The sequence below is a fragment of the Sturnira hondurensis genome, unplaced genomic scaffold (genome assembly GCF_014824575.4).
Source record: "Sturnira hondurensis isolate 20B ecotype Veracruz unplaced genomic scaffold, ASM1482457v3 Scaffold0014854, whole genome shotgun sequence".
NCBI lineage: Eukaryota > Metazoa > Chordata > Mammalia > Chiroptera > Phyllostomidae > Sturnira > Sturnira hondurensis.
Genome location: NW_028087485.1, coordinates 7,154,173 through 7,166,589, shown reverse-complemented (window position 1 = coordinate 7,166,589; position 12,417 = coordinate 7,154,173). Strand labels below are relative to the sequence as shown.

Below are 12,417 nucleotides of genomic sequence, written 5' to 3'. Positions count from 1 at the left end.
ATCATTTACAAAATTAAGCAGGCTATGAAAAACTAATCCAGTGGCAGGAAGCATGTTTCATGTAATTAATTTGTATCAAAGGACATGCAATAAAGAACACATAGTTTGTGGGAAAGAAGTTATGCAGAGAAATAAAACTAAATAAAATTTACATTGCATACAAGAATACTCTCAATTAGAACCATGTACTTCTCTACTCAAATAAATGAGTGTGAAACTGTTGATGGGTTTTTACAATATTTTCAATGTTTTCCGTGCTACTTGCAGAAGGATTTATTCTGTACTGTCTTCGTCAGATCAATTGTTATGTATATGTTTTAAATACATTATCTGTGCACTGAACACTTCCTACTGGTAAAGTCACATATTTCTTATTATTTTCTCTAACTCAGAATCTGTTAGGTGTTAGTGCTGGTATCTCCTTGGAAAAGGAGCATGGTGTTAAAAGGACATACCTACGCTGACCCAGCGAACATTTGAGCAGTTGGTGCTACGCTACAATATTGTTTGGCTCCTAAACCTAGAGTATTTCCATCAAAAATATTTTCCTTTCAACAGGTGACAAAGAAAGAAAGCAAAAGCTATGCAGAAGGAGGTTGGGCAAAGTAGGTTTAGGAGGTTTAAAAACTGCATTTCATTTGTTATGGTGCCGTAGTCATGTATAAAGCCCACAACTTTTAACCCCCGTCCCGTGTCAGCTGACCACTCCCAGCTGCGGGAACAGGCAACTGCCAACGCCATCCTCAGCACTGCCACAGTCTGCTCACCAAGCAGTGTGCTCTGTAACGTTTGGGAGAGCCCTTGGCTGTGAGAGAAGCAGAAGAAACTGGAAGCTGTAGAGAAGGTGGAGACAGCCTGAATGAGGAGAACAGACCCCTGCTTGATGAAGAATCAAGTGAGACAACGTGGTCTTGCTTGGAGATTGGACCCGCTGAAGCAAGTTGAATTTATTTTTCTTTTTCTGCCCAGTGGAAGTGTATTGTCCGAGCAGATTTCATTTATCCTTTGTACGGGCAACCCCTTCCGCGGCTCTCCTACACAACCCATTTTCTGTCCTCCGTCAGCTACATCATTATGACTAAAGAAACAACGTATTGTTTTTGGCATCTGCCAAACGGTGCGATATGCCTGTGATTCAGAGATATCTCACACTTCACTGAGAGTACCACTTAACAAGACCGTGGGGACTCGGTAAAAATACTTGGAAAGCAAACATCAAAAAGATGCAGTAGGAGGGACTGGCTAAAGGGAAAGCACTGTTTTGCTTCCTTATCTTTTTCACAAATTATAAAATTTAAGTGTAGCAATGAGTGTAAACGAGATGAGGCTGAAGCCACAATGTTAAAATTTGGGGGCCAGAGACATTGCAGGCAGGTTTCTTGCCCAAACTGCAGGCAGGCAGCAGCGATGTGCTCAGTCTGGTCACACGGTGACACAGGCTGGGGAAGCAGTGTGCTGGAATGTTTCATTCACAACACCCTAGGAGGGCCAAGGAGCCCTCTGGGGTTCGCAGACGGCATTTGGATACTTCAGCTTGGAGGGGACACCTGCCGCTTCTGCTCCCGAGTCATTGGCCAGACTTAGTCCCATGGATCTGCCCACAGAAGAGAATTATGGGTACAACCCTACTGTGTACCCAGAGAGCGGGAAGCTGAACATATGTAGACAACATGTGACATACAAAGAGCATAGGCAACAACGGAACAATCTTTAATAAAACAAATAGGGGAAATACACACGCTCAGATTATGAGAATGGTGGTGTCAAACATCCAAACAGGAGAAAAGGACAACAGGGCAACTGACCAATTTATAAAACATGGAAGGCAGAGAAGTGGTACAAAACAGGCTTTGGCAGATTTATCAATGGCACAGCTGCCTTCGGCCAAAAGGCTGGAGCATGTCTCTGAAGCTGGTAGAAGGAATGCAAATGTTTAGAGGGAGACTTGCCTGATGGACCTGGGAGCTGACCTAGCCAGTCAACCCAGATCACGCTACATTGTTAAGGTCCCTTCGAGCAGCAGGGGAAGAGCCCTCCTGTGGACGCGGCAGAGGAAGATCTTCCCCAGCTCATACAGCTCGTAGGGAAGGGACCAATGGAACCAAATACTAATTCCAGTTAACACCAGCCCACCTAATTCCATCCTTCCTTAGCCCCAAAGAATCAGCTTGATTAAGGTGCTTACGAATTTTTCTGGGTGACACAACGAATAAACACACTGGCCATACATACTCCCTCCTCTTGTCTTCCCTATCCCCAGCTCTATGCTGGCTCCTTTTGCTATATTACTTTTGGTCCAACTCTTACCTACTCTCTTTTTAGTTATGGTTTCTTACTTTAGTGACCTTCCTGTGAACTCCAGAGTGTTTCTCCAGTTCAACTCCCCATGTTAACAAATCTAGACAGAGTAGACTATGTGGGCAAATAAAAACTAGTCTAAGATTATCAATTACATTCCAGAGTAGATGTTTCCTTCCTTAAAATGCTGCCAACAGGCTGTTCCGTTTTCGGAGGCGCCTCTCCTCTCCCTGAATCTTGGACTCCCCATCTGCCATTAGGTGTATATGGGAACACAAACAACCGAGGAGGAAACGCGTTGTGGGGGTGACATTTTCTGTGGTCTTAGTGCTCCTTTTAAGTGTTTTCATGACTATTAAGGATTCTGCCAGACAACCTGCAGGCTTCCTACCTTCCCAGCAAGGCGTCACCAACAACCTTGACCCAGGCGGCCTGTGGTCTCTGCTTCCTCCAGGGAAACGGGATACAGATCTGCTTACCTCTGGTGACTCAGCGAGGAGAAGGGGGTGCAGTGACTTGGGGGAGGGGCTACTCCATGTCAGAGCACCTGGCCTCAGGGGAGCAGGAGGTGCTGTCCCTGAGGAGGCTGGCGCAGGGCGAGCCAGCCTCTTCTCCCTCAGTGGAAATCTAGACTAAAGACTGGTGGAACCCTCCCAGACAGAGGTCACTTCATTAACCCAGCCCACTTTACTTGATAACAAGGTCAAGTACTTCTCACTGGGAGGGATTTTCAATTTGTTTCACAGACAAGGTAGCTAGGTGTGAGCCAGCATCCCTGTCCCCTGGGAATGCCACGAGAGGAAGTGACAGGAGGGCGTCAAGACCTCGTTGCTGGGGCCGTGTCCTCACAGCCTGCAGGGTCCGTCCAGAAGGGTCCCACTTCTCCCCTATGTTGTATCTTTGTAAGGAAGGGCAGCCAGGGCACTAAAGGAGGGGATAAGATCGGCCCTTCCCAAGTTCCCTCTGCGACTCAGATGCAGCCTTCAAAGGAGGGGTGGGGGTGGTTTCTGTCGTTTGGTTTTGCTTTGAATTCATTGAAAATTTCTATGTAATTTATTGCAAAGGCAGTCAGTTGCTTTTGCCTGCCTGGCATTACTTCTCTCTTTCCAATATTTTCTTTAAAGTACCTGGTCCTATTGCTTAAATTTCAGTGCATTTGATTGAGAAGGGGCCCCCTATACCCCTGACCCAGGAGGGGCATAACACATCAGAACCGACACACTCTCTCCCTCTGACTATGGGGCTAAGAGATGCCCACTTCACCCAAGGCTGGCCAGTGGGAACTGCCAACTCGGGGCTCTTGTGATGCAGTCAGCGGGGAAGGCATTGTCTTTGGGTGGGATTGGCAGGCTGACTAAAGAGCAGCTGGGACTTCCCGTGGCCCTTGTTGCTTTCCTGTGTGTTGGCTGCATTCTCAGGCAGACTTTTCATGGGGCAGCAAAGAAAAGGGAGAGGAAAGGAAGGTGAGAAGAAGAGAGGAGAGTCATTTGATGACACTTCTGAGTGGCCATGAACTCATCCAGCCTGAACTATATCCTTAGATTTCTCAACGAAATAGGCTTAGGACTTTGCTTTTTTCCTTTAAGGTGTCTGAACTGGATAGCTGTTCACTGCATCAGAAACACACACCAATGCAAAACAAAGCAAAGCATCTCCCATTCATTTCCTGGTACAACAGCCCTAGTATTTTGGGATCCACAGAAGTAAAGGAAGTTAAGGGGTCTCCAAATCCATGTCTGCAGCATGGCAGGGGGTGGGGAGGGTGGGAGGAGAGCACTAGGCTGACAGTTGGTTGTAGAAACTGGACTAGAATCTCATTCTCCTCAAAGACTTGTTTCACCTCAGCCAAGTCACATCTCGACTTCGGGGCTCGAATGCCTTCATTTTAGAGTGACTGAGTCAAAGACAACAATCAAAAGACCCCTTTTTGGGGGGAAAACTACATGTTTCTGATGGGCAGCCCATGTGTCACAGGTTCTTGACACATGTCTCAGTTTTATATGTTGATTTCATTACTGTGCTTTTAAATCAAGACGACGCTATTCTCCCCAACCAGCATACTCATCTCATGTGCTTGGTTTGGCATTCGTTTGGCCCCTGGATTTAGTTTAGTCTGAGCCCTGAAGAAGGCGGGTACACTGGCAAATCCCTTAAACAGAGTCACAGTCTTGAGCATGGTCCTTTGTTGTCTTTTAATGCTATAAATCTGCGTGATGACTTTGACCTGTCATCCTTGCTCCAGGAGAGTCATTCGTACAGATTCTTCCTGTTTCTCACTGACCTTGTTCTTTTCTGCAGTTTCACTCGTCAATCTTTCCCCTCTACTCCCACCATCCTCTTTCTGCTAATCCATACCCTTGACGACATCGAAGTCTTCCATTATTTTTGCATTTTCCATATTTTTCTCCTCCTAAATGGCCATTAATGTAGCCATCATCCATTTATCATTTATTGGGCATCCACTATAGGGCCAGTACCTTGCTGTATCATTTCTTTGAGATATCTCAAGCAGCCTATAAGACAGGTGTTATAGATTATGTGCCTTTGGCTGAATTATTTAACTCTTCTGGTCTATTTTCTTTATCTGTAATAAGACGTGATGAACATCAGAGCTGAAACTAGAAATCTGGTTTATATTTCTCAATACACGTGCTCTTTCTAATAAAGGAGCTACACTCCCTATCCAGGTACCAAATGCTAAGTCACACAGCCTTTGAAGAAGCCGGCTGCCATCAGGTCTCTGGTTAATGGTTTGTCAATTCCTGCTGCCACACTACCACAGACCACCCGTCAGCTCTCTGAGAATGCCTTTGTAGGAGGCCTTCAGACAAGGCAGAGAATAAAGAGAAACAAGAACAGAGAAAACATACAAAGCAGGATACATTCCTACACTTGCAAAAGAAGCGTCACAGAACCGTACCCCTCTTCCTTCTGCATTTCCCTTCAAGGAAACTTCTAGAATGTACTACAGTTTTAGAGAAAAACGGACAGTAGGAGACAGAGACACACAGATGGTATAGTGGCTAGACAGTTTTCTGGCTCTAAGTCGGACAGTTCTGTACCTGGAAAGGAAATGATCTGGGTTTCACAGACCATCAGGAAGATTTCCAGAGGAGGGACCTAAAGGCTTTAGATAGTGAGCTATTTTCCCTGTAGGTTCTCATCGGCAATGCTATAATAACAAGAAATAATCCAGTTTCCCCTACTCAATCTCAAGTGCAGATAATAACCTGTAGAGTATCATCGGATGCTGAATGGCCTTGCTGAGCAAGGTCAGATGCAAATCTGACAGGTTACCTGCTACAATTCCCTAGGAAGAAGGGCTCAGTGGGCTTTCCGTGGCAGCTCTGTTGTTTATTACTCACACATGGAGAAAAGTACAGAGGCGGGTCTCCTGCCAAGTGAGAAAGCAGCCGTTGAAAGAAGGGTGCGTGCCAGGAGGTAGGCCACACTCTCATTAGGGGTTGTTGCTAATCAGGGTGATTAAGGAGGTTCTCCAGATATCTTGGAAGACTACAGACCATAGGACTAGACTGCTGGTTTACTCTGAGTGAGTTGAAAAGCTCCACATACTGGAGGAGAAGCAGCCAATATTTTTCGTGCCCCAGACGATCTTAATTTTCACCTATTTGCCAGAAAGGATTCACAAACTGGAATCATATAGTTTCTAATGGGGTAACAAGACCAAGACTGATCATTTGAATTCAAGGGATGGAGAACTAGAAAACAACATATAATAATCCTCACGACAGAGACTGGAGAGACTTGAAGTACAAAGGCGGCGGGGGATCAAAAGAGGGCAAAGAGGGGGAGAGAGAGACACAGATGCTCTAACACTCCAGAGGTGGCAGAAGGAAGTGGACCCCAAGGAGCCGGTGGAGGTTCCCTGGAGCCGATACTACTCATTTGTTATAGCCACACATTAGGTCATCTTCACGTGGTGGTGAGAAAGAGGGTTCATGGTTTGTACAAAAGCTGTACTTTTTATAAAAGGTATCATGCATATCATGCCACTCTTGTGATGAAATTAAGCAAAGTAAGATATAAATGGATTCAACCTCTACATTTTATTCACCCACTTGCTTTTCTCTCCCTCAATATCTTGGACAGTTCATCATGTCAATATGCCACTCCCTTCATTGCCACTAACACCACTAATTCATTGTAAACACTGTACAGTGTTCCACAGTGTAGACATACTCCGAGTAACTTAGCCAATCCCTATAGCACTCTTGAACGTTTGTTTGTTTTTTCTCATGAAGCTGTAGTTAGGATCACCATATTACAAAAAAGAAATGGAAGATCAGAAAGTCAAAGCCTCCACAAACTGCTGGTGCCCTCACTCTCAAGCCGAGACCCCTTACAGCTGCTGTCCTGGTGGTTAGATCCCCGTAGGACTGTGGCTCAGACCTTCACCAGAAGCTGAAATGTCACCTGGAAGACTCACCTGCTCCAGATCCTCAGCTGACCTTTTGTGTTCTCCTGCTGGATCCTGATACGGCAAGACAAAGAGCTCAGCAGCTGTGGGTAAGCCAGGGAGCACCGCCACCAAGATGTGGGGGCCTGGGACGCCAGTGGCCTGAGGGAGAGACACGGAAGAGCATGTAAGGCCTGCAGGAAAGATGATGAGAAGGGGCAAGTATTCGGCAGGGAGAGGGGTGGGGGGTGGGGGGTGCAAGCCTGGTCCTGGGTGCACCTGGCAGGAAGGGACCTGAGAGCCAGCCCTGGGCTACCCGTGCAGGCTCCAGAGTCAGACTGCCCAAGGTTTGATCTCCGCTCCATCCCTGTGAAACCTTAAACATTTGCCCTCCTCTGTACCTACATTCCCTCAAATAAAATGTGGGGACGCTGGCAGTACTTATAAAAGAGTGTTTTTGAGAAGTGAATAAGTTGCCCATAAAGCATCTACAGTAGTGCCTGACATTCCCATGTCAGCCATTTGTCTTATGGGGCATGTTCGGTAGGGGGCCTTGCCAGTGGGAAGACCCTTAGTTACTAAATGCTATCATCTGCCCCTCACGCCCCAACCCTTTTCCACCTAGTCTCCTCCTTCGTGGTAGCACTAGAGTTACTCCTTCAATTGGCCAGTTGCATTTTACTGACTCAACCTAATACAGACCCCCCCAGCAAAACCCTCAGCTCCTGCTGACGTCTCCACCTCACCAGAACCCAAAGACCTCATGAAGCACGCTGAGCCCTTCACTTTGCCACGCTGAATCATCTCCTAAAACTACAGTTGTCCCTGAAGGACTCTCTCTTGTGTTGGCTCATCTGCTCTCTTTTGAGCTTATATCCCAGGGTTTCTTCTAAGTCCACTCCCTAGATGGTTCTAGAATCCATAGCTACAATCCCAGCTTTTCTCTTCAGTGGACAGTCAGAACATCATTCATTGGGTTACTTTACTAAGATTTCCAACAAACATGTCAAAAAAGGACCTTCTTACTTTCTGCCGTAAAACACCAATTTACATTTGGATGACCCCAGGGGATCCTTCCCCGGGTACCCTGGCAGAAGCCTTCCATTCCCTTCTGGCAGGACACGCCCCTTCCCATCTTGTACCTGATTGGTCTGACAGATCTTGACAGGCCCACCTGCACAGCAATGATGCTGATGGTCCCTTCCTGTTCGAATACCCACAATTCCTAGATATTCCTATCCCAAGTCAGCGCTTACGGATTCTCCCCACAAAGTTTACAATAGTCTCCCCATTTCCAGGACACAGGCTACTACTTCGAGATTCAGCTTCCTCTAGTCCAGCTAAGATTGTGTTTTCCTGTCCAAATTGTTGCAATAATTCCCACTGCCAACCAATTGAATACACCATCCCAAGCCTTCTCCAGGATGGTCCCACTGTTCCTCTCCAGATGAATTACTTAAACTCATGCCATCATCTTATTCTCCAGCCAATGGAATTGTGCACAAGTTTTCAATATTTTTTCCTTTTCTTGAAGATATTTTTGTGTGTTCCATCTCCCACAGAATGTCTTTTCTCTATATTTGCTGCTAAAACCCTACTCTCCTTTCATTCATAAAGACCACTGGTTTCAATATATTTTTCATGACTTCCCAATTAGGTAATTTTGTTTTGTTTCTGAACCTCCCCTTTATGCCTCTTTCGCAGTTGTAAGACATTCTATTTATTGAGTCTTTGCATACATCCAGCCTTGTGCTAAGCACTGGTTGATATTTTGTAATGCGATCTCCCACAATTACTGAATGTGATTATCATCGCATCCCTCTTTGCTGGTGAAGACATATCGCAGGTTGGGGTCTGCAGAAAGCAGACCTGAGTTTAGTATTCAGGGTGTTTCTTAAGGGTGCTCTTGGGATCCACAGCTAAGGGAGCGAAGAGAAGGAAGCAAGAATGAGTAGCGCAGAAGCTGAGCCATGAGGAGGGCCAGCTGCAGCCTCGGGAGACCTTCCCGGGGGTGAAAACAGTGCTCTGGATGTGTCTGAGGTTAAACTGAGATGGCCAGGCCCTTATATAACTGCATCCGTTAATCTCCGGATGTGAGCACCCTGGAAAGGGACGTGACCCGGGGCGAGACAGTGGAAGCCTCTGCCCACAGCACCCCCAACAGTGCAGAGAACAGTCCCTGCTCGAGGATGGGAGCAATGCATCCCTATTTCACAGGACGGGCGGCACAGGGAGCAAGGTTAAACAACGGCTCGAGGCCATGTCAGTGAGGGGTGCTGCTTAGTGCGGGGCTTTGGTTGGACCTTGAGGCCTCTGCTCTTAACCAGCGCCCTACTGCCTCCCTTCTCCCGACAGTGATCATACGGCAGCTCCTGCCACAGCCGATCTCATACCGTTTCATGGCCCTGCCAGATTTTTAACTCGGAGATCGCGTCTAAACCAGCCTCATCACAAAGAAAAAATGTCTAATGAATGACATTCAGAGAAAGATTCCATGGTGAAATGTCACCAGAAAAAACGGTATTTGGTGAGAAAAAGACCCTGATTTTTAAAATCTAATTTTGTCCCAGAATGAACAGGAAAAGTACAACTAAGTTGGCCCCACATTGTACTTCTTTTAGGGTTTATTAAGGTGAACTGGGCAATGTGGTGCTTCAGGACTGAAGAAAATGGCCAAAGACAGGGCAGGGCACAGAACAAGGGCTGACAGCTGCCTCTTAGGACTGGGAAACCCAGGGGTTTTCGAACTCCTTGTGTACAGCACAGCCTGACCGGAGGGATGTCGAGCCTGTTTATTCCGCATGGAGCTGAGTATGCTCTACGCCAGCCTAGAAATATGGAAGAGTAGTCATTTCCAGCCCACTGGACAGATGGTAGAAAGGTGTCAGGCCCGGGGCAACTGGTCCCCAGACAATCAGCCTGCAAAGCTGGTCACTGCTGAGCTAACACCTGCTTGATAAATCACGTGGGGGGCATCAGGCAGCTGCCTGGGAGGGACACGGATTCCTAGAATGCTGCAGACTGAAGCAGGTGGGCAGTCGGGTCATTGAAGGATTGTTAAGTCATCTCTCTTGGACAGCAGGGGAGATGAACCAGTTACCCACACCAGAGCCAAACAGGCCCAAGAGCAGAAGGGCTTATGCCAGTGGACCCGTCCAGCAGCTGCGCCCCCTGGTGGCCATTGTGTTTAGGCACTCGTATGTCAGGGATGCTGAGACTCCCAAAGAGGATGCCAGAGGGCAAGTACCCAGAGGTGCGTGAAAATACCCCTTCTCCATCCCACTGTTCCGCTTATCCCTGTTTCTCCGTATAATAAGGCAAAGGATGGCAGTGCAGTGGGGTGGTTATGAAACCATGATATCAAGACTCAAACCTTGATGGTCTGACTCTGGAGCCTGAATGTTAACCATACGACCTTAAACAAGTTACGTGTCTCTAAGTTCAGTTTCCTCACCTGTCTGTAACATGGGAATCATCACACTATCTACATCACAAGCTAGTTTTTAAAGTCATTAAATGTGTTAAACATGCAAAGCACTGAGAAGAGTTTCTGGAATATTGTAAGTGCTAAATAAATACAAACAAAAATAATGGTACAATTATGGGGAAGACCAGCTCTTTGCTACGAGGGTGGACGTAATCTGCCTTCTGAGTAGGGGCTATCTGAATGCCTTGCCCCGTATCTCTTTGTGGCATGAGGCACTGTGTGCTGGGTACAGGAAAGTATGTACCAAAAAAACAAACAAACAAAAAAACCCCACATTGACTTTCTTTTGAGGCTAAGAATACACCTTCGGGAAAAGTCTCTCACCTCTGATTTTCTGGGGTTGTGCAATAAATCCACACAGCTCCTTGAGCAGACATCCCTGCTCTGATCACTCGTGGGAGCGGAGCGTGTGCAGGGCAATGCCTAAAAGAAGGTGTCTTCTCAAAATGTCAGCGACATTTGCTCAGGAGGGATACATCGCATCACCTTGCTATTTCCCCGGCCCCCCCAGGGAGCTGTGCTTCATGTGTAAAAACCCAGACACTGGACTCAGAACCTTCGGTTCAACTGTGCGCCTTTACCGCTGCTGAGCTTCGAGGCGTTAGGCACGTTAGTTAACTTTCTGAACCTCAGGCGGTCCGTCCACAAAATGAGGACAACGATCCCATCCGGTCAGGGCTGTTGTGACAGTGCCTTTAAAAGACTCGGCGTAGAAGGATGACAGACCGTCAGGTTCCAAGTGCTCACCACATGCGGGGCTGGAACCCAGGGCTGCTCTGACTAATTGGACTCCCACTGTCTTTCAGCGTTATGCACAATAGCTGATTTTGCACTTCCCGATGGCTCATCATAAACTGCTCTACGACTGGCACAAACCTCCATGTTCTTCTCTAAGCAGCGCGAAGAACCATAGGTTTGTTTGCAGTTTCACTGCCCCCAGAGCATCCGCACTGTGTCCACAAATGTGGCGCTCAGCTCGGCAGAGGCCGGACAGATCGCCCACGGGCTACAGCTCTTCCCCGTCATTGCCTTGCACGAGGATCCCCTCCCCACGGAGCCCTTTGAGGAGGGAGAAGAAATGTGCCCGGGCAAGAGGAGGAGCCATCTGCACTCACTTCCACCAGGGACTTTTTGATGACTCGGCTGATGTCTCTCCTCCACTCTGGGATGTCCGGGTTGTAGTCGTCCAGGTTTGGAGAAAAGGCCAGGCGAAGAGACCGAAATTCCTCTGGGGATACACAACAGTAGGGTGATGACTACAAGTCAAACAGATTTCTCAAGAAGTCAGTCATACTTGGTATTTTATGCAAAGCCCTAATGGAGGATCCTTTTCCTCCATATTCACCTGAAAGACCCTACGAGAAAGACTCAATATCCCATCCCTGTTACCTTTCAGCTCCTCATTTTCTGGACTGAAGCCCTAGGCTCTGGCCCCTGCCTAGCTCCACAGCCTTTGCTCATGATCCCATTCTAGACTCAGCCCTCCTGACACTAAATGACCTGGAATGCCCCAACCACATCTCAAGTTTACAACCCTGGACCTTTGCACACACTGTCCCTTACCTAGAATGCCCCATCCTTCCCTGTATACAATTTTCCAGTTCTAGTTGGAGCATTTGCTAACTGAATACCTTCTCCACATTTTGATTTTCTTTTTTTAATGGTGCAATTATATTTTGCACATACTTCCATTATTATTATATGATTGTACAATAATTATAGCATTCCATAATTATTACATGATTACTATTTTGTGCTTGCATGAAAGTTTTATTAGTGGGATTTAAAGCTCATTAGTTCAAGGGTGTTGTTAGTTGTGTCCGTGGTCCCTGAATTAGTCCCAGTCCTCCAGGAGGTAGGTGGAATTCCAAAAGCAAGGATTTTCTTAAGGAGAATTATTCATCAGAGAACTGGGGAGAGAGCTGAGGAGCTTGGAGCACATCAGACTGTGACACGTACAAGGCATTGGAGTGGAAGAGGGGAGGAAGGCTGGGGGGTGCTCAGCGGTCTGAGGGAGGTTCAGAAAGACTGCTGGGGCATCTTCTAGACAAAGGCAGCCAGAGGAGTCCCCTGTGTCCCAGGGATGGATCATCCTTAGTGTTCCTGGCTCACTCTGTCCTTGGCTGCCATTGGCCCAAGGAGGGTGTGGCGCTGACTCTAGCCTGATGCTGGGTTTCAGAGCACAGCCCTGGGGATCTCAGCGCAGTACTTCTTA

At 47.2% G+C, this 12,417-nt stretch overlaps 1 protein-coding gene across 5 annotated transcripts in view; it reads right to left on the bottom strand.

The window, feature by feature from the left end:
* Window positions 1-12,417, bottom strand: part of SORCS1 (sortilin related VPS10 domain containing receptor 1) — a 492,654-nt gene that overhangs the window by 23,772 nt on the left and 456,465 nt on the right. For all 5 annotated transcript variants that reach the window (XM_037063978.1, XM_037063980.1, XM_037063979.1 and 2 more), the window contains exons 22-23: window positions 11,318-11,430; window positions 6,746-6,877 (exon numbers count right to left, since the gene is read on the bottom strand). In XM_037063978.1, the coding sequence (XP_036919873.1) occupies window positions 6,746-6,877; window positions 11,318-11,430 (245 nt within the window). The remainder of the gene's footprint in view (window positions 1-6,745; window positions 6,878-11,317; window positions 11,431-12,417) is intronic.